Source organism: Labrus bergylta, chromosome 7 (assembly GCF_963930695.1).
Source record: "Labrus bergylta chromosome 7, fLabBer1.1, whole genome shotgun sequence".
Classification (NCBI taxonomy): Eukaryota; Metazoa; Chordata; class Actinopteri; order Labriformes; family Labridae; genus Labrus; species Labrus bergylta.
In genome coordinates, this window is record NC_089201.1 from 20,176,502 (window position 1) to 20,200,858 (window position 24,357).

At 39.9% G+C, this 24,357-nt stretch overlaps 3 protein-coding genes across 3 annotated transcripts in view; all 3 read left to right on the top strand.

The window, feature by feature from the left end:
* Positions 1 to 238: 238 nt before the first annotated feature.
* Positions 239 to 10,728, top strand: cat (catalase). The gene is made up of 13 exons (XM_020660768.3): positions 239 to 423; positions 1,559 to 1,730; positions 2,744 to 2,854; positions 3,443 to 3,573; positions 3,784 to 3,888; positions 4,024 to 4,149; positions 4,230 to 4,421; positions 5,091 to 5,243; positions 5,569 to 5,707; positions 6,286 to 6,416; positions 6,926 to 7,033; positions 8,003 to 8,086; positions 9,315 to 10,728. The coding sequence occupies exons 1-13, from the start codon at positions 358 to 360 to the stop codon at positions 9,378 to 9,380; spliced, it is 1,584 nt and encodes a 527-aa protein (XP_020516424.2). The 5' UTR covers positions 239 to 357; the 3' UTR covers positions 9,381 to 10,728.
* An 800-nt stretch (positions 10,729 to 11,528) lies between these two features.
* Positions 11,529 to 12,330, top strand: LOC110005440 (dispanin subfamily A member 2b-like). Its single transcript, XM_020660796.3, has 2 exons — positions 11,529 to 11,738; positions 12,181 to 12,330. Exons 1-2 carry the CDS (start codon positions 11,529 to 11,531, stop codon positions 12,328 to 12,330), a joined length of 360 nt encoding a protein of 119 aa, XP_020516452.1.
* Positions 12,331 to 16,102: 3,772 nt separating this feature from the next.
* The window catches only part of LOC109975891 (catalase-like), a 46,285-nt gene continuing 38,030 nt past the window's right edge, over positions 16,103 to 24,357 (top strand). Inside the window, exon 1 of the mRNA XM_065956980.1 lies at positions 16,103 to 16,122. The gene's annotated coding sequence lies outside the window, so the exon portion shown is untranslated. The remainder of the gene's footprint in view (positions 16,123 to 24,357) is intronic.

Below are 24,357 nucleotides of genomic sequence, written 5' to 3' on the forward strand. Positions count from 1 at the left end.
TGTGCCAGAAAAGGGATAAAAAGCTGCAGGCCAAATATAATTTTTCTTTTCTTTATCAGCTACAGTTACTACAAAGTATGTAGTAACACATTTTACTTCCTTTATTGCTCGGTAATACGCATAGACTGTAAATATTACCGTAATACGTAAGCACAGCATTAAAGTCAGGCCCAGTCTTCTCCTCTCAACCAATAGGAAAAGAGGGGCACAGAAGGGGGCGGTGCCATTGAGCAAAGTCCAGGAAGACATTTCAAGGCTCTGGGATAAAACAGAAAACGCTTTCGTCCACAACATCCTCTGGAGAGTTTGTTTCTTTTTTTTTGTCGCCTGAACGTCTGCAAGTGCTAACCTGTCGAGATGGCTGACAGCAGGGATAAAGCTACCGACCAAATGAAGCTCTGGAAGGAGAGCAGAGGCGTGCAGGTCTGTGAACACGCTGCATTTTACATCAAGTGTGTTGTTGTTGTTGTTGTTTTTTTTGCGCAGCTAAAATTGGGTGAGAGGTCGTTTAAGGTAACCACCAGCTAACGTTAGTGATCAAACACCTAAAGCTAGGTAGCTTGTGGGACGAGCTATCATTGCATTTGAAGATGCATTTTTCATGTTGTGCCGTAAAGTGTTTGGAGATATTGTCGTCATTGTCTGCAGGTTTTATGTTAGCAGTCACATGCTAATGTTACATGCTAAAGTGCCCACTGTTGGGTAACCAACCAACCATTTCAGCCACACACTACACAGCTTTAATGCCCATAAAGAAACAGTGCAAAGATAAGAAGTAGGCCGTCGTCCAGAGGCTGCTGAACTTCAACCTGGTGAGTTATATAACCAGAGCAGAGCAAACAGCCTTCATCACCTTGGTTTTTTTTTTTTGTTTTTTTTTTACAAACCACGACCTGCATAATAGCTGCTCATTTTCATGTAAATGACACACAGCTGTGGACATACTGAAACGGGATTTGTCCAATTAGATAATGTTGTTCATTTGATGGACCCACTTTTGACCTCAACGCAGTTATCAGGACTGTGTCAGCTGCAGAAATATGTAGTTTAGTTTATTTGAATCAGGGACAGTGTTCAAAGTGACATCAGTCTCAGGAGAGAAGAGATACTTTGCACCACATTTAGTTAACAAGCTACTTTGCATCCGTTGTCCCTAGGCAGAAATGTGAATAAAGCTTTTATTTCAACATGACCAAAGTTACAGTTTACTCCTTTTTTTTAAAATGCAATTTGAATTGTTTCAGTGACAAGTTTAATTTCGGCGCGATGTGCAAACGAATCAGCAACTTGCGTCAAGATGGGTTTCAAAATATGGGCTACTTCTGGCTTCTCAGATGACATTGTTTCTGTGTATTCTTTTAGATAGGATTTGTTTTTTTTTTGTTTCACACTAAACAAGATCTTTTAAGTTGCACCTTTTTGGGCCCCTAACCCTTTCAATGGTCAATCTGTACTTAGCCGCAGTTCAAAGTTAAGAAAGTGAAACATTTTGAAGCGCTTCATTTAAAAAGGTTGCGTAACAATGTGTTTGTCCCCATTTGGATTCCGTTGTCAACAGAGGCCGGACACACTGACCACAGGGGCGGGCCATCCGATCGGAGACAAGCTCAACGAGCAGACTGCAGGACCCAGGGGCCCTCTGCTGGTTCAGGATGTGGTCTTCACAGATGAGATGGCCCACTTTGACCGAGAACGAATCCCGGAGAGAGTGGTGCATGCCAAAGGGGCGGGTTAGTGTTGGGAAGTAATCAGTCATACCTTCTGTGTTGTCTGTATCAGGTTGATGTTACACAATGAAGCTGGGGCTGTTTTTTTCTTCCTCCCCTCTAAAAACAGAGAGTTGGGTATCCTTTGTGTCCTTGTTCAACTTCCTCCTTCTGCAAACATTGTGTCTTTACTTGAACATGATCTGTAAACATAAACTAGAATACACAGTCAGTTTAGATTGTGTGATGCTGGTGTGTTAAATACTATTACTAGGTTTGTCTGTAGAACATGCACAGTCAGGTTACCATAGTTTAATACCAAAACAATACTTTTACAATAACGTACGTCAAGGACCAGTCGAAGCTAATAATGTGAAATGTTTCATTGTGCAAATGTACAAGACCTGTACATGTTGTGTTCATACATAGGTTTGGTTACAGTGCATGAACTAGTTTTAGCTAGCTATATGAAAATGCTAGCATGCACCATAATGCAATTGAGTCATAATTTATTGCAATTTTTGGATTTTTCCAAATATTTTGCTTTGTAGTTCATTTACAATCTAGCGATCAATTTTTGAGACAAACATCAATTTAATTGAGGGTCCACTTTTAAGCTTTCATTCAACTATAAACACATGACATAGTTAAGATTATTTCCAAGTTAATATGATTAGAGGGAATATCGTAGTTATTTTCATCATAATATTCAACATTTATAGCATTTAAAACAGTCTTTGTTAAATAATAGCGCACTGACATCAAAAGTAAATGTAACTGAAGGTTTCTGGATTATCTTCAGACGGACGTTAATCTCTGCGAGCTTTTCAGATCAAGGCCTGAGACTTTGGATAGATATTAAACAATTCATGTTGGGTTTTGTTCTGTCTGGAAAGAGCTGCGTTCTTTGAAGTGCATGGTGAAATACCAATGAACCAGACTAAGCAGTCATCTACAAATCGTTTGTGCTAGGCATGTTTGAGCTTGTATGTGAACTAAACAAAGCCCTCTCTTATTGTTCTTTCCTGATAACACAGGGGCGTTTGGCTACTTTGAGGTGACTCATGACATCAGTCGCTACACCAAGGCTAAAGTGTTTGAACATGTTGGCAAGACAACACCTATTGCAATCCGCTTCTCCACTGTGGGTGAGATTAACTTTGTAAAATGTCAAGTAACAGCAGGGCTCTTTACAGATTCCCCATTGAAATAGTGAAAATATATTTGAGGGACGATGGGATGAAATTGTTTTTTTTCTCCGTTCTCCAAACATCCATTTCTATTGTCACGTTACCTGATCCTCAAGTCTGCTGGAAACAAAGATCCGCCTTATAATGATAGAGATAAAAATAATCCAGACATTTTGAATTGTGGTATTTCTAAAAGCTGTGATTTGCAAACATGCAAATCGTTGGTTTCTTATCCTTTTATAAGCATGCATATATTATTTGTGAATGAAAAAAAAATCTCCTTTCATGTATGTGAGGTTTGGAGAGAATCACAATGTTTGGTTATAATATTATGTGATTACAGTATATGTACTTTACAAGACTGTTTAGAGGTATGATTTTTAAATCTTAAAAGTTTTGTATCACCTGTAAAGGTTTTTGAAGCGCGCAGGAGTTCTTCTCCTTTCAGCACTGCTGTTACATTCTTCAACACATCTACACCTGAGATGTTTGGGTGTTCTAGTAAGATAGAAATACTTTTGAACTCATATTGGGGTCATTTTACAGCTGGTGAGTCAGGATCAGCAGACACGGTGCGAGACCCCCGAGGCTTTGCTGTCAAGTTTTACACTGAGGAGGGCAACTGGGACCTGACTGGCAACAACACCCCCATTTTCTTCATCAGGGACGCCCTGCTGGTGAGTGGAGGATGTCAATGTAATAGATTCTTCTTTAAAGCATGCAACAACAAAAAACACAGCAGTTTAAAGTATTCCTTCAACAACAACAACAAAAAAACATTCTTTTTATACTGCAGCCAAAACACGATCAGAGCGACATTTATTGAGATTATTGTCAACACGAATTAGTGAAAATCTCACCACACTTGCATTCTTTATATTGTGCAGTTCCCGTCCTTCATCCACTCCCAGAAGCGCAATCCTCAGACTCACATGAAAGACCCCGACATGGTGTGGGACTTCTGGAGCCTGAGGCCTGAGAGTCTGCATCAGGTTCGTAAAGTAGGCTGGCGGTGTACCATACCGCTTGTTCTACTTCATATACTACTTCAAACAAAGTCATGGTTTTTGTGGATGACGTCAAAGTTGGCCTGTCTCGTGTCTCCCCCCCCCCCCCCCCCCCCGCAGGTGACTTTCTTGTTCAGTGATCGAGGTTTGCCTGATGGCTACCGTCACATGAACGGCTACGGCTCTCACACCTTCAAACTGGTGAACGCTAATGGAGAGGGCTTCTACTGCAAGTTCCACTTCAAGGTTTGTTTGAGTCTTTAGTTCTATCTTACCCCCTCCTGGGATTTTGGCATTTCTCAGATGTCCTATGTTCGGTTTGTCAGACTGATCAAGGAATAAAGAATCTGCCAGTGGAGGAGGCAGAGCGCCTGGCCTCAACCAACCCAGATTATGCCATTGGAGACTTGTTCAACGCCATTGCCAATGGAAACTACCCATCCTGGACTTTTCACATCCAGGTCATGACCTTTGAGGAGGCAGAGAAGTTCCAGTTTAACCCCTTCGATCTTACCAAGGTACCACGTCTTTCTACAGCAGTTGTACCAAAAGGCTAAGATGCACTCACAGTCTGAGCTGTTGTAGGAGACTTCAAGTATCTGTTTGTGGATAGCATTGTTCGTTATTAAACATAGTATGACTAAGAGGAATAATGATTTTAAGGGTTATGAAATTATTAATCTGCTTATTGCTCTAAGTTAATACAGTTATCCCCTCAGGAGGAGACAAATAACTAATCAATAAAAAATGTAATGTTGATAAAAACACTTTTACCTGATTAAGTCTAAAATGAAAGAGAAGCTCCACAAATGAAGGACACACTTTAGAAAAGTTTCTATTGCTCTGTTGCATATTCCTGCTAAAGATGTCAGAAATTACAAAAAGTTCAAGGCACACACTGTTCAGACATCAAGATGTCCATGAGCAATATGTCTTAGTGTTTCTGCCTCCCTTTTTGTTAGCATTTTAAACATCTGATAACTGAAATCAGTGTTTGTGTCAAAGTAACAGTGGCTCTGTATCCTATGTCTAGTTTTAAATGTTTACATGAATTTGAGCTGAAGTGCTCATCAATAGTAAAGTCTATGAATACAAAAACTTCTCTGTGCGTGTTGTACCCATCCTACAGTCGGATGGTAGTGGTACCATCTTTTCTTCTTCTAATGGAGCTACTGTATCTCATTCAGGTTTGGTCTCACAAAGAGTACCCTCTGATCCCTGTGGGCAAACTGGTGCTCAATAGGAACCCAATGAACTACTTTGCTGAGGTGGAGCAACTCGCCTTCGATCCCAGCAACATGCCACCAGGCATCGAGGCCAGCCCAGACAAGATGCTGCAGGTAAACACAACTTTCTTTCTTTTCATTTGTTATTCTTGACACATTTTCCAGTAATACTGAATCTAAAAAAAGTTATTTCAGCTAAACTGTTCCTGTAACTTCAAATAATAACTGTCTCTATGGTGTCCTGTTTAAGTGCATGTTCAGGCATCTTAATGAGGGTATTTGGTGACCCCCAAGACTTTATTGTCTCCCAGCAGGTCTTAGTCTGGACCCTAATCTTTTGAATAAATGACCAACGAGAAATCTTGTTTTGTTTTTTTAAAGACAGACCCTTCAGTTAAGCGATGCCCTGTTGATGTTCATCTCCTTTATCTTTGTCTAGGGCCGTCTCTTCTCCTACCCAGACACGCATCGACACCGGCTGGGAGCTAACTACCTGCAGCTCCCTGTCAACTGTCCATTCAGGACCCGTGTGACCAACTACCAGCGCGATGGTCCGATGTGCATGTTTGACAACCAAGGTGAGTCATAGTCCAACCTGTGTGTGACGCAATAACAGAGACAGACTCAAAGGCTTTACTGTTGAAGCTTTGTATGTAGCACAAAAAATAAATCTTGTATAATCTACCTAATCTATCTTTTAGTCTGTATATATCAAAGGAGCATTGTAGTATTTGCAGCGATTGGGTTACTCACAGTGTGTCCAGGAAAGATGAGCCACCTTGTCTGAGACAAAGCACACCACGACAAACATCAAACCTGAGTGATGAAGTTAGAGTGAATTCAGTCTATAAAACACATCAGTTTAATACATTTGATCTCCCACTCACATCCAGTCATACAAATATTTAGTTTTCTGAACAGACTTGGTAAAATACAACAGGGCAAGACCAAGAGTTGCCCAACAGATGTCGCCATTGAGACTGTATGAAATGCAATAGGACTCATACTAATAGGAGGGTGTTTAAGAAGAATTGTAAGTTGCTCATCTAATTCAAACTGAGTTTAAAACTAACCTCAGTCATCCATGCACACAGTCAATAAAGTTCTTTATTCTATTCAGATTTTAACATAGCAGTTTGTTCTGTCCGGTTTCTAGGTGGAGCCCCAAACTACTATCCCAACAGCTTCAGTGCTCCTGACACCCAGCCTCAGTTTGTGGAGTCCAAGTTCAAGGTGTCTCCAGATGTGAGCCGTTACAACAGTGCAGATGAGGACAATGTCACACAGGTGAAGAAAACATCCCGATATTACAAGCACGTTTTCTTGGGCAATGCTTTCAGTTGTCAGGATTTCCGGTTTACACAACTGACTGGTGCCATTTCACCACAGGGTGGTTCTTTTTCTTTCCTAATTTCCTGTGCGCTTCCTGCCCTGTACCAAACAAACAGACACAGCTAACCGCTTCAGAGCCCAACATAATAAATCAGTGTTATGTCTAACAGGTTCCTCCTCTTTCACAAGTCACCATGGACATAAGTCAATATGGTTTTCAAATAAAGACTGAAATGAAAATCAAGAATAATGAATCATTGTAGAGCAAAACAAGTGAACTAATCTACACATGAACTGTATGTGTGTTACTACTCTAAGGTAACCAGGATCGTGACAAGGCTAGAGATGATTGGCTTTATTTTAGAAGCTATCCTGTCTGTATGAAGTGGACTGAAATGGATATCATTTTGATTCAATCTACTCTTACCAGGTTTTTAATGTGTGTTTTCAAATTTGAATTGCAGGTTCGGACCTTCTACACCGAGGTGTTGAATGAGGAGGAGCGGGAGAGGCTTTGCAGTAACATGGCTGGTGCCCTGAAAGGAGCCCAGCTCTTCATCCAAAAGCGCATGGTGAGTCCTCACTGCATTATTATCCACACAGTCTCTGTCACCTGGACATGCTTGATGCTGTCATGCTTGGTTATTAAACTGGTGAATGCACTGACTTGTTTTTTTAACAAGTTGTCAGGGAGAAGTGATTTGTACTGATCCTGACTTCTACTATGATTGCAGAATGATATGAATGAGTCTGAGGGCTTCTTAATGGTTGATTTGCTAACTTTTACATAAAGACTTTTAAGTCATCTTTTTTGTGCACACATTTTCTCAGTGATGTCAGATACCATGGATTATTCAGGTTCATTAAGAATCTGAAGGCCCTTACTCATCACTGCACCTGGCACTATATGCTTGTGTCAGCTTCCCTGCATTGTCATGTTGACTAAATCACTGGCATTTCCTGGTTTATGAGCTATTTCTTAACTTTCTTCCTTCTTATGTATGTCATTTTGTTCATTTGAATAATGCTGGAAGCTACACTCCTCACCCTGTTTTTCATATCTGTCTCCAAAGTGCCTCTTTACATGAGAATACAGGAGTTATAGGTAGGCTGCCCTATTTGGCTTAGGGCGCACTCACACGAGCAAAGTTGTCCCGTACTGTGCTTAAGCACGGTTGCCCCCCCTCCCCATTACCCCGCTGGCCTGCTCTCACACTGCTCCAGGACTAACCGGGCCCGAGCACGGCTACCTCTTGCACATAAGGTCGTAATACAACACATGCATGGCTTTACTTAATAATGAAGCGTGCTCAGGGTACAAGACAGGCTTAATTTTAATTAATTAATATTTATAATAATAAACATGAATAAATAAATAAATAATTAAATAAGTCAAATCACAATAAGGTATTCTATCTTCCAAAAGAATCATCATATCTGGACCGTTTGACAAAAGACATTTGATCAGACTCTGATTGTTAGAAGTATAAAGAACATCTTTTTCAGGGCCTGAATATCATATTATCTGTTTTCTCCTGCAGGTTGAGAACTTGAAGGCTGTCCATCCAGACTATGGAAACCGGGTTCAGAATCTTCTCAACAAGTTCAATGATGAGGCCCAGAAGGTAAATAGTAACTGTCTGATTGATTCTTGGCGAGTAGTTTTGATATGTTTATAAAACTTGAAGCAAACATTCAGGCAGGAATCTGAATGACTGAGGGGATTCCCTGGGCGCTGTTTCTTAAGTGTCATCATGACTTTGACATTTTGGACTTCCCAGAGGAAGACTAAAACTTTTGGAAGTGTCCTGACTATTGTTTTCAGCTATTCTAGCAGGTCCACATTTAAATTTAATGGTTTTCCTCAACAGCTGTTCAGTGGGGAGCAAATGTTTGCATATGAATGGATTTTTTTACTTCATTTTATCAGAGCAGTTGATGAATTATTTACTGTCGGCATAGAAAATTAAAACATTGCATAGAAAAAAAAAAGGTTTCTGACATGAATGATCTACCCTAGCTTAAAATATCAAGGCAACTATCGTAGGGCTGCTTGATTATGGCAAAAATCATAATCACGATAAATAAATAAAAAATAATGATAATAAAAAAAAAAAATATATATATATATATATATATATATATATATATATATAAAATTTGTGATTCTGATTCAGTGTTAAGGCCAGCAGAGAAGGCCTTACTGTCACTGACTGCCATCCTCTGACAAGGACTGACATGGGGCGGCTGTGGCTCAGATGTAGAGTTGGCCGTCTCTCAACTGGAAGGTTGAGGGTTCGATCCCCAGCTCCTGCAGAAACATCTCTGATGTGTCCTTGGGCAGGACACTTAACCCTTAATTGCTCCTGCTGCTTCGTGTGTGGTGTATGAATGTGTGTGAATGGGATTAGGTACTTCTGATGATCACTTGACATAGCAGCCTCTGACATCAGTGTGTGAATGTGTGGGTGTGACATGTAGTGTAAAAGCACTTTGTGTAGTCAGAAGACTAGAAAAAAGTGCTATACAAGTCAATTTACCATTTTCAGTCTTCAGTATTTGAGCTCATATTGTATACAGATGTTTATAGATCAAGGATAACATTCAGCCTGCTCACGAGGACAAGGATGTTAAACAGAAATGAAAGTTATTCCATGACAGACATTGGGCACATTAATTGTCGGAACATTTGGATATACTGTATATATTTTTTTGTGTGTCTGGTGGCAACATTTCGTAATGCAGATTTATTAATGTTGTCGTAAACAGTTGTCTGCAGATAACGTTTTCTGCATCTGTGTGTACAGTTGTACCAACTCTCTCTCTCTCTCTCTTTCACTTCCACTCTCTTAGAACACACCCGTGCATGTCTACAGCCGTCCAGGAGTCTCGGCCGTCGCCGCATCCTCCAAGATGTAATGCCTTAAATTTCCAGAAGGGGCAGCACCCTCATGTATCACAGAGCAAATGCACTTCTTGATTAACAACTGCTACTAAGAGTAACGAGATTGGACTAAACAATTAGTATAATGACGAGACTGAAACACCGACTTGTAATGTGAGGGTTGTGTTTTTTTTTGTTTTTTTTCATTCAGTCCATCCAAACAGTTGATTTTCCTCAAAATCCTCAAAGCTTTCAATATTCAGCAGATTCTTTATCTCTGTCATTTGTCTTGATTGAACACTAATTTAAAAAACAGATGAAGTTGTTTAGTTGTTATTTTCTTTACAGACTGAAACAAAGACCACTATGGCAACTAATGTTAACTAGATCGAGTACAGCATGACGAAATGGAGGGCTTGCCTTTGACCAAATATGGCCTCAATGCTAATGTTTGTTTGTTTTTAAATATAGGTGTGATTGGAGTTTCAAGTTCAACCTCAGCTTCTTCCATGTACCAGGATGAGTGATTATTTCTTAGGTTATGTTTGTATGTTGGATTGATTCATCTCTCTCCAAAAAAAAATCCAAATCAGCTATTCTGTTAGTCTTCTTTTAACATTCACATGTGATTCAATGTGTGACATATTCAGCATTAATCTCCGATCAGGTTGTAAAATACATTGATTTTTTTATGTAGTGTTGGCACTACTTCTTTGCAAGAAGCAGTATTTTTGTTTTTCACTGCAGGCAATCATAAGCGTTGGCTTGTTTTCCTCACGATTGACTGAACCTCAAAAATCATTGCGTTCTTCATGAGAAGAACTTTCAAACTGAAATGATTTTTCAGTTTGATCTGGAGGTGTTTGTGGGCGCGTGCATGTCAGTAATGCAGTTTACAAAAAGGACACAATTACTTTCACTTCATCAAAAAGTCAATAGTGCCTTTTTGTACTAAATACAAATATAAATAAATTAACCTGAAACTCAAAAATCATTGATTAACTTCTCTTTAGTGGAAAAGAGAAACTTTGTTGATTTATATCGTGGTCTATCAGTTAACGTAGGGTTAATGTGGCTAAGTAGCATTAAAAAAACAGCAACTACATCCTCATCCGAATCAAAAAACACGACCACTAATTCCCTCCTATTCTGGTTTTCTTTCAGACTGACTAGAAATGTAGTTTAGGGCTTTCATGTTTGTCCATTCTATGCAGAGAAAAAGAGCCTCGACTAAATGCACAGTTTATTGTGTCACTGTGTAATATACACTGTATGACCTGTTGTGTGTTTGCTAACTCTTCAAAGTGTAAAAAATATATTTTATATGAATGTTTAAGATCAGATTTGTATTTAGTGCCTGTATTAAATCGAAGCTTAACAGCAGCTTTCATGTCTCGTTCTTTTGTTTGAAGACATCTTTGTTTTCTTCAACGCTGTATGAGAAGAGAAAACTAAAATGCCAGTTAATCTCATCTAGCTCATCTATAGTAAGTTACCATTTCAGTTTTTAAAGTTGCTTAGAGTTCTCTCAATGCCAACCAAAACACAAATTAATAAACCATAAGACCTTATTTAGTTCTGATATTTAAGGGATTACGGAGTTGACGTGTTATGGTTGAGACACCTGATAGCATCACTTAATGAATTTCTAAAAAAAATAGAAAGCTTAACGATACTTAAATGTCATCCCCCTTTACACCCGTTGTATCAGTAGGTTTTGTAGTTTTAAGATTTTGTATGATTTTGACACATTTTTAAATAGTTTAAAGTTTTCAATTTTTGTCTTGGACAAGGGTGTTTTCTGTCAAAGGGCAGGTTTAGAATTAAAAAGAAAAGAAATCAGAACCAAAATTAGGTATTTCAAATTGGTTTATATAAAAATCTCTAAAAAATAGATTTTCATAATAAGTGTATTTGTAAGTGATAATTTTAATCTTGTTTTCCTGGGACATGATTTTTCCCAATTCTCAAGAATGGGTGTTATTCAAAGTTTAAGAAGAAGCTAATCTTGCATACCCATTGTGGTCAGGTTGGTTTTACCTCATTGGCTGGTATCAGGTAGAAAAGCAGCCTGTGCTGTGCTTACCCTCAAAGGAGCACACCAACACTCACAGCGACACGATCATAGTGTGTGTACACCCTCCTGCAGCCTGCACTCCAAACCTACAGATAAGACGACTGAGATGAATCCTGAAGATCCTCTACTGCAGGGAAGAGGATATGAAGGATATCCAGGACAGCCTAGATATCCAGGACAGCCTTTAGTGGTTCAGTCCACCACTGTGAACATCGTCACTGAGCCCCCCGAAGACTACATCATCTGGTCCTTCTTCTCCTTCGTCTACTCGAACCCCTTCTGCCTCGGACTGGTGGCTCTCATCTACTCCATCAAGGTCAGTTTAAAAACATCAGTTAAGACTCACTGATGAACAAAATAACTCGGTCTTTGACATTGAAAAAGCATAAAATGTTCATGAACAATACCAGGAGAAGAATTTTCCTGTGGTTTTTGCAGAAAACTTGAGTGAAGTTCTTAAATTTCAAAAACATGTAAAAGTATTGTTAAAAGCTTCGCTTTGTTTGAAGGGTCTTTTTGGAGATTTTTTCAATTTGAAATTCCAAACTATCAGTGAGTAAGAAAAAAAAGACTCATCATTGAAAGGATGACAGGTTTGAGATGAAGACCATTTTCGCTTCATTATACAATCATTCAATCATCCGTAAATATTTGCATTATCTTGACAAAGATGTAAAAAATAAACGTGTTCAACTTTGTTTTTTTCTTGAAGATAAACAATTTACTGAACATAATGAGAGGTGCTTCTGTCATTTCAGTCCAGAGATCGGAAGATGGTTGGTGATCTGGAGGGGGCTCGACATTATGGAGGAACCGCCCGCACCTTCAACATTATATCTTCTATTCTGATTGGCATAGGGGTCCTAATCTCCATTACTTTGATCATTGTGATCATTGTGAACAGATAATCTTCATTCTCATTATGGTTATGGTTATTATGGAAACTGATGGAAAATGAACTGTAAAATCATTTTGGTTGACTGAAACTAAAACTACAAAAAAACTATAACTTGCCTACCTTTTAACCACTTATGAACCAATACGCAGTCTGCGATCCTCTGGCAGAGCCCTACCGGCTGTTCCAGGCTAAAAACTAAAGGGGACAGGGCCTTTGCTGTCAGAGCCCCCAGACTTTGGAACAGCCTGCCAGAGGAGATCAGACTTGCAGAGTCAGTCCCTTGTTTTACATCTCTACTCAAGACATTCTTTTATAAAAATGCTTTTACTCTGTGATATCGTTAATTGTTTTTATTTTTCATTTTATTAGTCTGATTTTGTTGTCTGCTTGTTTACGCTCTGCCTGTTGCTTTAATTGTCTCTGCTTTTATTTTCTGTTGCAAAGCACTTTGCTACTTGTATAGAAAAGTGCTATACAAATAAAGTATTATTATTATTATTACCTGAATCTGTATCGTGTGTTTACAAAACTAAATAAAAATTACATTATAGACAAAGTGTCCTTTGTCTTTGTGTTTGACACGAGCATACTGACTGATATGCCGTTTATGTTTTGTCTCAGGCGTGTCTGGATGAGCATGTTCATGCAGAAGTTAAAACGGTTTTCCATATTTTTTTTTAAGATATATTATATCCTTTAGACTCTAAAGGATATGTCAAAGTCAAAGTCCTATTGGGTCGGGGGCCGGATTTGTCCAAATGAGACCTCAAGTGGGCCGGACTCATTTTGCCGACATCACTATAACTCAACACATGGATATATAGGCTAATGTATGATTGTATAGAAAACTTTAACATTAACATTAAGCAGAGGGGTTAACTCTGTCATTGCAAACTGCATGTTGGCACATGGAAATATTTAAATGTACCACATTACAGAAGAAAACATCAATAATTATGTTTTGATTGAGATTATTATATTATGTTTAAATATTGCTATTCAAGGTTATAGACACTTTGACACCTTATTCTACCTGCCCTGGGCTCAGTGCATTAGAGAGAGAGAGAGAGAGAGAGAGAGAGAGAGAGAGAGAGAGACTTTAGATCAGTGTGTGTCAGGCCACAGCACAGTTTGCACTCGTTAAGGTTCATTACAGATAAAACCTGCTCACGTGAATTGTTGTCACAAACAAACAGAGTGTCTTTGATGCATCTTCGGGTCTTTAAGTATGAGGCATTATAAAATGATAACATGTTTCCAAACAAACTGACTTGAATTGATCCTTCAGCATTGCGCACTGCAGTCTGATCAGCTCCGTGTGGAGTGCACGTTCTTCAACTAAGTAGACTCAGTTAAACGACTTTTCATGAGTCTGGCAGTCCGTTCTTCTACGTGTCCGCAATATCGTGATCTAACTCTGTCACTGACTTTTTATGCTCCATGAATCTCTGCCATCTCCGTGCGCAATTCAAGGAAGAATTTTAGCGCTGCTCCATGATTAAACCAGCGGACCTCTGTATGATCGGGCAGCCTGTGCGTGATATCGTCTTTGTATAAGAATGAAATGTTCAGTAATAGTTACATATTTACGGTCTGATGAAAGCTGGTGATAAAGGCGCAACAGCAGGCTACTGCATTTAGAAGTGATTTCGCACTGAAACTTTTAGGTGATCAACACAACACGTTCACCTCTGGGTGCAGGGGCGGACTGGCCATCTGTGTGTTCTGGAGAATCACAGAACGGCCGGTACTCCAGGATGGCCGGCGGCCGCCACGCAGTCATCACCAGTTTTTTTTTTTCCTGCTAATTTACTGTTTCACACTCCAGTCCGGTAGGTGGAAACAATGCGTCTTAAAGTTGGATGCCAGCCGGCAGCTGCCTGTGCCCACCAGCTATAATCTAAAAGAGGTAGAAGTAGTTGTAGAAGCTAGTGATGTGAAAAGCAGTTATTTTCAGTGTACTGAATCATTAGAATCAGTTCAGTAAAGTGATTCGTTCAAAAGATTCGTTCACCGAATCGTTCAGTACTTCTCTGCAGCTCTGTCTGAGAATCAGAATTTCATAAGCTGAAATACGACCGAACGTTTAGTTCTGCTCGCGATCGTACTGAGAACAGCAGGTGGTGAATAATAAACTAATGAGCTGAGAATTTAGTTGGATAAAGTTACAGTTTGCAAACTGAAAGCTGCTAAAACAATCACATTTATTTTCCCCGACCATTCTGTTCAGTACGTTCAGTACACAAATCACTCACTGACTGACTGACTGAGAGGAAGAGAGTGACTCGGAGGCGGTGCTCTCGTTCAGTTCGTTCAGTGAACGTGAACAAGCGAGACTGCGAGTCACCAGCCTCAGTCACACACACACACACACACACAATGTACTGACTGAAACACGATTGTTAGTGGATGTTAAAAAAGTCTCCCGACCGACTCCGTCCTGTTGGTTCAGTCAGTATGTATCACGGACATGAAAGGGAGAGGGAGGGCGGGCTTTGAGCGACTCTTACGGTCTAGAGAGAGATACGAGACGGGAGAGAGGAGAGCGCAACTGAAGTTGAGAAATGAACGACTCTTTTCAGTAAGTGATTCAGTTCAGTTCGTTCACCTAGAAGATTCGTTCTTTTTGAACGAATCGTTCATGACCGACACATCACTAGTAGCAGCGAAGACGATCTTTGGTAGTAGTAGTGAAGCACAAAAATATGGATAATGTCGGTAAAAAAACACAAAGAAAAGGGTGGGGCTGAGAAGGCGAGGGAAAAAAAATGCGACATTTAGAAAGTGAAGCCGCTAAATGTCGCAAGCTCACTGAAATGTTCAGCAGCATAGCCGGCAGCAGCACTGAGGCACAAGTTGACGTTAGCAGCAGCATCCAAGAAGTTAGCAGCATGAGTGAAGAAGAGAGAGTTGAGGCGAGCCGGACAGTTGTGCAGCCTCAGCATGGTAGGGTCACATGTGATGATGAGGGACAGAGAGATGAGCTGGTGGAAGTTCAGGGCTGGAACTTGACATGAGAGAGGGAGAAAGAGAGTTACTTGCTGGTTGATGTTAGCAAATGTTATTCAGGTGTTGCTACATTTTTATCTATACCCAGTTTGTGTTGCTCAGTACAATGCAAAAAATTAAATGAAATAAAATAAAGTGAAATAATGATTATAGTAGTTAAAACAGCTCCACTTTAAACATTTTAGGTGTAAAATGCCACATGCAGTAATATTAAGAAATAGGCTACATACTGTATATATAAAAAAAAACTGTTGTGCTTTTACTTTTTAAAGTTTTGGTAACGTTACAGTTTTCTGATAATACTTACAAACTTTGAAGACTTTGAATACAGAAGTTACATTTGTAGTGATGTATTTTCATTATTATTTGTGCAGTAAGTTAATTACTGCATAATTTAATTAAGATTATTGAGTAATAAAGTAATCATAAGATTGCGTGGAATAGATGATGTTATAATCAACACCAGTGCTATTGCTGTAATTTGGATGGTATAGTGTAATGAGTCATGATTCAAGTATTGTGACACCTGCCCATTGTAAACTTATATAATCTCTGTCCTGGTTACATCAGACACTTCAGTATGCCTATCACAAATAAAAAAAGAAGACAAAAAAACAGTAGAATCCATATAACGTATACTAGTTTGTTATATGGATTCGACTGTTTTTCTAAAAAGTCACAAAAAAACAGTTTTAAAAGATGTCTAAAAAAATTGAAAAAAAGTCACAAAGAAAGTCACAAAAAACTCTCAGAAAAGTGAAGTTGTGAGTTTAACCCCTTCGATCTTACCAAGGTACCACATCTTTCTGAGCATGGCTCAGGGTGGCGCTGCCCTGCGGCGACACGGACACCAGTGAGCTGTTGTAGAAGTTTGTATTTTGTATGTGATCATTTTGGACTACCGTTCTGTGAGAATGGATGAATGAAGACCAAAAGGAGAATGAACATGCCGTGCTTTTGGACTCTTTTAGTGGCAATCACGATCCTCGTTGAACTTTTTAACAGCTGCCGAGCAACCGGAGTAAATCCGGTGATACAATACACACGAGAGCTGCTACTGTCTCTTCGCAATGATGCAAATCCACAGAGATTGATGACAGAAGACCTGCCTCAGGAGATACGATCATCACACCGACAGAGAGCGAGAAAAAGAGGCCGGAGAGGAGGCGTCCGACAGCGGCTGAGAAGGAGAGGAAGCCGGCCGCCACTACCATCTATGATCCTGTGCAATGCCAGATCGCTGAGAAACAAATTGGACGAACTCCGACTACTGTCAAAAGCCTGCTTTGAATACCGTGAGTCCTGCATAATGACTATTACTGAAACGTGGCTAACATCAGATGTACCAGAGCCTTTGGTCGAAATTGAAGGTTTCAGCCATATCCGCGCTGACAGAACTGAGGACTCCGGGAAGAGCAAAGGAGGCGGGCTCTGAGTGTATGTCAATGACAAGTGGTGCAGGCAGTACACAGTTCAGGGAACTGTCTGCAACAAGGACGTTGAACTACTGTGTGTTAGCCTAAGACCTTTCTACCTGCCCCGGGAGTTTGGAAATATTCTGATATGTTCAGTTTATGTTCCCCTGACGGTAACGCATCCAGGGCAGCTTCTGAAGTGGCGGACTGTGTACAAGAGCAGCTTCAACGCACACCAAACGCCCCCATCTTTATTATGGGAGATTTTAAACACTGTAATCTGAACACTGGACTTTTATATATATTGAACAATATATAAAATGCGACACCAGGAAGAGAAAAACATTGGACAAATGTTATGGAAATATCAAGGGTGCATATTCAGCTTCCGCAAAACCCCCTTTGGCAAATTCTGACCACAACACTATCCATCTGATCCCCACTTACAAAACAGCTCTTAAGAGCAGCAAGCCTCTTGTTAAATCTGTCAATGTATGGACTAAAGAGAGTATTGACACATTGAAAGGCTGCTTCTTATGCACAGAATGGGACACTTTTTCTGAGGAGAATGATGTAGACCAGGGGTGCCCAAACAGTCGATCGCGATCGACAGGTAGATCGCTGACTGATTCTCAGTCGATCGCGAGATGTTTAGTCAATATAAAATACAATTGTAAAATAGAAAAGTGATTTCAATTTCATCTCATTGCACTGTTTCCCACACACGATACCTGTGTGGGGAGCCCAAGTATACTTCCGACCTGTTTGTATTTAATTTTTCATTTATTCATGAAATTGCTGCGTGCACGAGAGAGCGAGCGAGAGAGAGAGAGAGAGAGAGAGAGCGCGCAAGAGAGAGAGTGCAGGCATGCGCAAGGACGTGCAGGTAAAACCGGGGGGGGTAAATGTTTTACCAAAAAGTCATATATAGAAACTATGCAACGAGTATTAAGCGCATTTGATGAAGCTGCAGCTACTTTTCTCTGCTCCTCTCTGCTGTCATGACTGTGAGCATCGCGGGGCACGAGACACACCAACATACAGCGCAAAACGTAATATTAAAATGTAGCCTACCCTAAAATAAGAGTTTAAAAAAATTGCATTATTTTTTACAGAACTCTCATTTATTATTTTCTGTTTGTTGTGTGAGTATTAAATGCGTTTGTAGGCTGTTGGTAAAGGCTATGGCTCACTATGTGGACTGGTAGATCTCGGCAGACTGGTAACTTTAAAAGTAGATCTTGGTTCAAAAAAGGTTGGGTACCCCTGCATTAGTGCATAACTCAACATTGTTCAGTTAAGTATAACACGTAAAGCTCACTTTTTCAGTTCATTCCCCGTCCACGAATCCCTCGAATTCTTCTTCTTCAGTGTCCGAATTGAACAGTTGGGCGAGTACGGCATCCAACATGCCCGGCTCCCTCTCGTCATTATCCGAGTCAGTGTCGCTGAGCGCCGTGTACAACCAGTATGGATCAACCAATTAACCAATTGATCCATATATAAGGCGCTCCGGATTATAAGGCGCACTGTTGTTTTTTGAGAAAATTAAAGGCTTTTAAGTGCGCCTTATAGTGCGGAAAATACGGTACATGAATTTGAGCTGAAGTGCTCATCAATAGTAAAGTCTATGAATACAAAAACTTCTCTGTGCGTGTTGTACCCATCCTACAGTCGGATGGTAGTGGTACCATCTTTTCTTCTTCTAATGGAGCTACTGTATCTCATTCAGGTTTGGTCTTGAAGTGTCTGATGTAACCAGGACAGAGATAATATAAGTTTACAATGGGTGCGTCTGGAGATAGTATCTGAAGGAGATTTAGGAGTCCCCTTAGGTGGAATGTTTAAACTGAGGTGTTGTATAGGAGTATTGCCATATATGGTTGTGTAACTTGATGTTTTTATGACCCATGACGGGAAAACAGATGTTTAGATGCATATAAGCAATTGTCTCTGTGTGTTCGACAGAGATCATTATTGGCTTCTTGATCCTCCTGGTCAGACGTGACCAGTGATTCTGTTTCTTGCTTAAATGAAATTATACTCTTTGAAAGCAAGTCAGTCTCAACGGCGAATTTCTTCATCATCAAACATATCAACAACAAGGAAATCCACATCATTTTTGGCGTCACGGAACAGGATCAGTTGGGGCCTTCTGCAGGGGACCACAGCTTGTTTATTATTTCCATCACTTCGTAAGTGTTTCTTTCTTTTTTGCTGCACATATTGCGGAGCTGTTTCTGTCGTCTATCGGCAATTTTGGCCGCACTGTCAAAGAACTGAAGTGCAATGATGTGTTGATGTTGGAGTAATTCTCCGTCTAAATTGGGGTTTATTGAGTTAAAAAGTATATAAATAAAGGGGAATAAAATAAAGAAGAGATAAATAAGAGAAGAAGAGATGAAAAAAGTTGAAAGGTAATGATAGCATAAGCGCAACTAGTAACGAGACCAGTTAGCTAAATAACCATGCAAGTTTAACAAGGACAGGGCCCGTATCCTCTTAACAGTAAGTCATGTGTAAATTAGACACTGAAGTGAAAGTTGGCTTTAAGAAGTAGTCAAATTTGAGTAAAAATAAAACAAAGGGGATCCCTGGCCAGGGTATTTGAATAGATGATAAACGTATAATGTAGGTAAATAAAAGAGAAGAAATAAAAGAGAAGAAATAAAGATGAGAAGTGTAAAGATGAGAAGTAAAAAGATGAAAAGTGAAGATAAGGAATAAAGATAAGAGTTTTGAGAAAAGTGGGAAAAAGCGCTAAGTAAAGGAAAAAGTGTGCATTGAAGCATGCAGTGTGAAGTAGTTTGTTAAAAGACAATTTGTTAAAAGTTTGGCCAAAGTAAAAGATTGGATAGAGGAAAATTATAAATGAGTCGACTTCAAAATCTGAACTGAAATGTGTGTGCGCTCGCTGAGGCGCAGCTGTTCTTGGAATGTGTGTGCGTTCAAGCTCTATACAGCCTGAAGTGTTTGTGTGGCTGCTGAAAGGCTCTGTCTCTGTCTGTGTCTTGTCTCTTGTGTTGTGATTTGGATGGTTTTGAGAGGTCTGTGTGGTGTGGAGATGTGTATTTGATCCGGAAATGTTCTTGTATATGTGTGATTGATAAATAGAATAGATGTATTATTAAATAGGCATATATAGCAGGTGATTGGTTAAAAGGCGATTTAGTAACTTATAAGAGGGGACATTTTTGCTTCATCAGTGTTAAAACTCTATGAGCCCTTTGTCTAAGGGGACGTTTATATATCCGATTTGATAAAAAATATGAGCCTTTGTTTCAGAGGACTTTTACTTATCTGATCTTCATCAGTGTTAAAAACCTATGAGCCCTTTGTTTCAGGGGACTTTATATATTCAATTTGATAAAAATCTATGAGCCCCTCAGAGGATGTTTGTTTAATCTGATAAATACACATGAGCCTAATAAAGGACGTTTATACATAGCATAAGTGTATATAGTATCTGTTTTTAACAGAAGTGGAGAGACCAGCGAGGATAGTCTGTACCCATTCAGGTAGCAAGTTTCGAGAAAAGAACAGAAAAATTCCTGATAAAGTTTAGAACTGCCGGCTGATTGGAGTGTGAACTTCTCTTTCTGTTTGTTTGAGCGTATGTGTGTGACCACATTATGCTGCGAATTTTGTCTGTTCAAAAAGAACATATAGTTTGGTTTAAAATAGGTGAAGAAGTTGGTTTTGACTATTAGAGAATACATTTTTCTATTTGGCTGTTGACTGGGAGGATACTGTGCTGATTTCTGTGTGTGCGTAGACTCTGTGCACAGGGGTGGAGCAGTGATCTTAAAAGTGTGTGTGTTCTGTGCTAGTATATTACCACCCTCTAGGAAATCAACACATTCTGTTTCATTTAATGTCCAATAACTAAGTTTAGCTGAAACATCATATAACAAGACAAAGTTACAAAAGATAATTAGACACTAACTTTATGAACATCCATTGTGAGTAACCGAGTTAGCTCTAGAAATCAGATTCAAAACGGTTCTTTGTGATGCCATTATTTTGCTTTTCTTATTGCCTTACGCCTCAGTCTCTTTATTTCCGGTCTTCACATAAAATGTGCTTTTATTTAGAAAAACTGCAAAGGGGACTTCTGCTACATTGTAAAGTTATGGGAGTAAATACATACAGCTAAAATAACAACCAAGAGGAGAAAATGTTACACTTATGCTGTTTTGTGAGGTGGATTTATCTTAAAAACCTCTGTTTGGGTGACTTACTCTCTTTCAGAAGGATGCTACATGCAGCATGTTTCCATGTGTGAGCTCTGAGCTCTGACTCAGTGATGAGTGACAGGAGGATTAAATGCAAATGTAACCTTACTGTGCTTCAACTGTAATCAAATAGATATGATTGGCTTAGTTGTCACTTAATAAATCTTACTTGACCGATAAGTTTCCTTTTAATGACTCCACTAGTAAAAAGTGTACATTTTAGTGAAAGTAGGGGTGTCACAGCACCCACGGGTGAGATGTGCCTGTCTGTGCATTAAATGCACTAGGTTTGGACCATAGGGTTTGGAGACGATGTTAACCCTTTGACAGCCAGGTTAGACTGGAAGCCCTTGCTAAAATTAGGAGGCGGGTCCAAGAGGCGTTGCCTCACATAGAAAGCCAATTAGATTACTCCTTTTGAAGAGGAGTGGAGAGAGAGCCCTTCCTCCTCCTTCTTCTCTCTGTGGGACATAGAGGGAAGGAAAACACACCCCCAGTAGGGAGACAGCCTTTGCAATAAAAAAAAAAATATATATATAGATAAAGATTACAGATAATGTGTGCATATTTCACTGAATTGTTATTGCATTGTCTATATGGATTCAGAGTGATTAAACTTTTGTTTTGTTTTCTTTCTGTTTTCTCTGTTTCTCTCTACTATGCTGTGTGAGAGCTAAAGGGAAGACAGACAGATGGATTGTGTCTGAACTGGATCAGTCCAAAAAGGCAGATGAGGATACCTGGGGGTACTTCACAAGCACTGGAAGCTTGCGGATGACAGCATGTAGGGATCCTGAATCCAGCTTGATCAAGGCCAGTGCGGTTTTATCCACAAACTCTTTCAACAAACACCTGAACTTTTCTATCTGTGTATACTCATTTTTTATAGTCAACATCTTTGATACATGCTTAGTCTGTTTTCGCATAGAGGTTTACATTGTTTCTTCTATGTATCACATTACAATTATATAGGAGGAAGTCTTGGCAACAGACTGACTAATTGAAGCATTTGGTCAATAATGGAGTATTTTTGATTTGATTGATCATTTATGGAAAAGTTGATTTGATTCAAATGCAGTTGAGTGCTGTGAATGCTGGTTTCATTGTCTGAGTATGGTCTAGCTTGACCTGGGCTATTTTGAGATGGAACATTGACATTATTTCCATAATTTTAAAGATAAATAAGTGTGATAAGTTGCATTAGGTGATAAAGAAGTGCTTTTGCTTTTATAGTAAGAAGGCTTTGGTCTCCTTTGGGGTTGGCAAATTCATTCACTTTAAAGTGTGGTAACAGTACTTTCTAAATAGTTTGACTTACAATACGAGGAACTAAGAGGGTCATTGTAATGTCAAAGATGGACACCAAAATTACAATATCAATCACTCCTGTTGATGTAGTACAGAAGACTAATCCTCTTGTTAAAGATATTCCAAAAATATCAGAAAAATGGAGTAAGCGTTGGCCTGACATTGACCAGCCTTGGCCAGTAGAGGGGACTTTGAACCCGGATGTGATCAAAACAATACAGGTACTTGTGTCTATATACAAGGTAAAGCAGAAGAAGGGGAAAAAGGGAAAAAGGCGTATGGAGAAAAGACAAACTGAGCTTGGAGTTTTGCAGTTGTTTGAAAATGAAGGACAGAAACTGTTAGAAGCTGCAAATGAAAAAAGAGGCCGCGGTATGCAAGAAATACAGAAAAATGATAAGGCAGTGGGTAAGTTAATGGAGAAGGTTAACACACCCTTCTCACATACTGCCTTAGTAAAGAAGCCCCCGCCTTATGAGAAGGAAGTGAAGTTTACTGATGTTTACCCCCAGCTCCCAGTGATTATACAGAAGGGCAACTATCACATCACAGACGAGGATGAACAAATAATCGAGAAGGGAAAGGCTACAACGACCATAGAAATGTACCCAAGCTCCGACAGCAAAAACAAAAAGACCCGTTTGAGAAGTTGGAGCGGTCAGCAGTTCAGACGACTGGACATAGAGGATGACAGTGAGAGTGATTCGGATGAAGCTGTTGGTGGATATGACCCAGCAGTAAGACGGATGTTGGCTAAAGCGGAGAAAAAAGGAGACAAGCCAATAAGAAGAGTGGATCCAGGAAAGGACGACACAGATGTGAGCAATGATGATGAAGACTCAGAGAGAGAAGGTCCTTCATATCTTCACCCATTAGCAGCCGGTTTAGGGGTGGAAGATGATGGATGCAGCGCTTTAAGAGAGGTGGAGAGAACTATAGATAGATGCCTTGTGAAAATGAATGAATCTACCTGTCCAGCAACCCAGCATGTCTTGGAAAGGCAACTAGAGGAACTGAAAAAAACACGGAAGAAAATACAGAAGAAGTCTCAAAGGTCTGACACTTTGGGGTATGAATTACGTCCAAGAAAAGAAAAGAGATTCAATAAAATGTGTCCAGTAATTGTGCGAGGTCAAAATTTAGAGTATAAACCTTGGCAAAGTACAGACATGTCAAACATACTTGAAAAGTTACCCACTCTTCAAGATGGAGCGCATCCTTGGATTTCGAAGTTGGAAGAGGTTTTGGTGGGAACACAGCCTGCCATGGGAGACATTAAGAGACTCTTGGCTAGCCTCATTGGGGTCCCAGCGATGGAGGAAATCCTGCAGGCGGCAGGCCTTAATAGATATGTGGCAACTGCAGTATATGATCCGGAATTGTTGGCTGCCAGTAGAGGTCGGATGTGGAGAGCATTGAGAGATACATTTCCAACCAACGTACACCCTGATAATATTCTCATTGAACCATTGGGCCCACAGGAAAACCCAAGAGCTTATGTGTCAAGGGCTCATCAAGTGTGGAGAAATGTCACAGGAAATGACCCAGATTTGAATCAAATGGAGCAATCAATTTTGAGAGCTAAGATACAGAAGGGATTGCCCCTACCAGTGCGGAGCAAGCTGGCGGAGGTGGTTGGTCTTGGAAGCATGGCAAAAGGTGTGTATACAGATCACATAGCACATCAAGTTGATCTGTATCGGAAAAAAGAGCATGACCAGAAGGAACAGGACCAGGAAACTCTTAGAAAGCTTAACCAATTACAGCTGGTGGATAATAAGAAGAAGGAGAAGAAACAAGCTGTGGTTATGCAGAGTCAGCCTCAATCAACTCAATTACCACCACAACCGCAGCATGACCAGATCCAGTATCAGCCACCCCAGCCGTTATCCATGATCCCCAATGCTCCTTTTCCGCAACCAGGGTTTGGCCAACCACAGATATGGAGAGGAAGAGGTCAAGGAAGTTTAGGAAGAGGCAGAGGAGGAAATTTCCAACAGTCTTCAGGAGTGTGTCATAATTGTGGACAGCTAAGCCACTTTGCTTGTGAATGTTACAGAACAGAGGAGA

Coding starts and splice junctions, on each gene's coding strand:
- cat (XM_020660768.3), top strand. CDS start 358: ATGGCTGACAGCAGGGATAAAGCTACCGACCAAATGAAGCTCTGGAAG. Junction 1,731..2,743: donor GGTGCATGCCAAAGGGGCGG/GTTAGTGTTGGG, acceptor CTGATAACACAG/GGGCGTTTGGCTACTTTGAG. Junction 8,087..9,314: donor TCAATGATGAGGCCCAGAAG/GTAAATAGTAAC, acceptor CCACTCTCTTAG/AACACACCCGTGCATGTCTA.
- LOC110005440 (XM_020660796.3), top strand. CDS start 11,529: ATGAATCCTGAAGATCCTCTACTGCAGGGAAGAGGATATGAAGGATAT. Junction 11,739..12,180: donor CTCTCATCTACTCCATCAAG/GTCAGTTTAAAA, acceptor CTGTCATTTCAG/TCCAGAGATCGGAAGATGGT.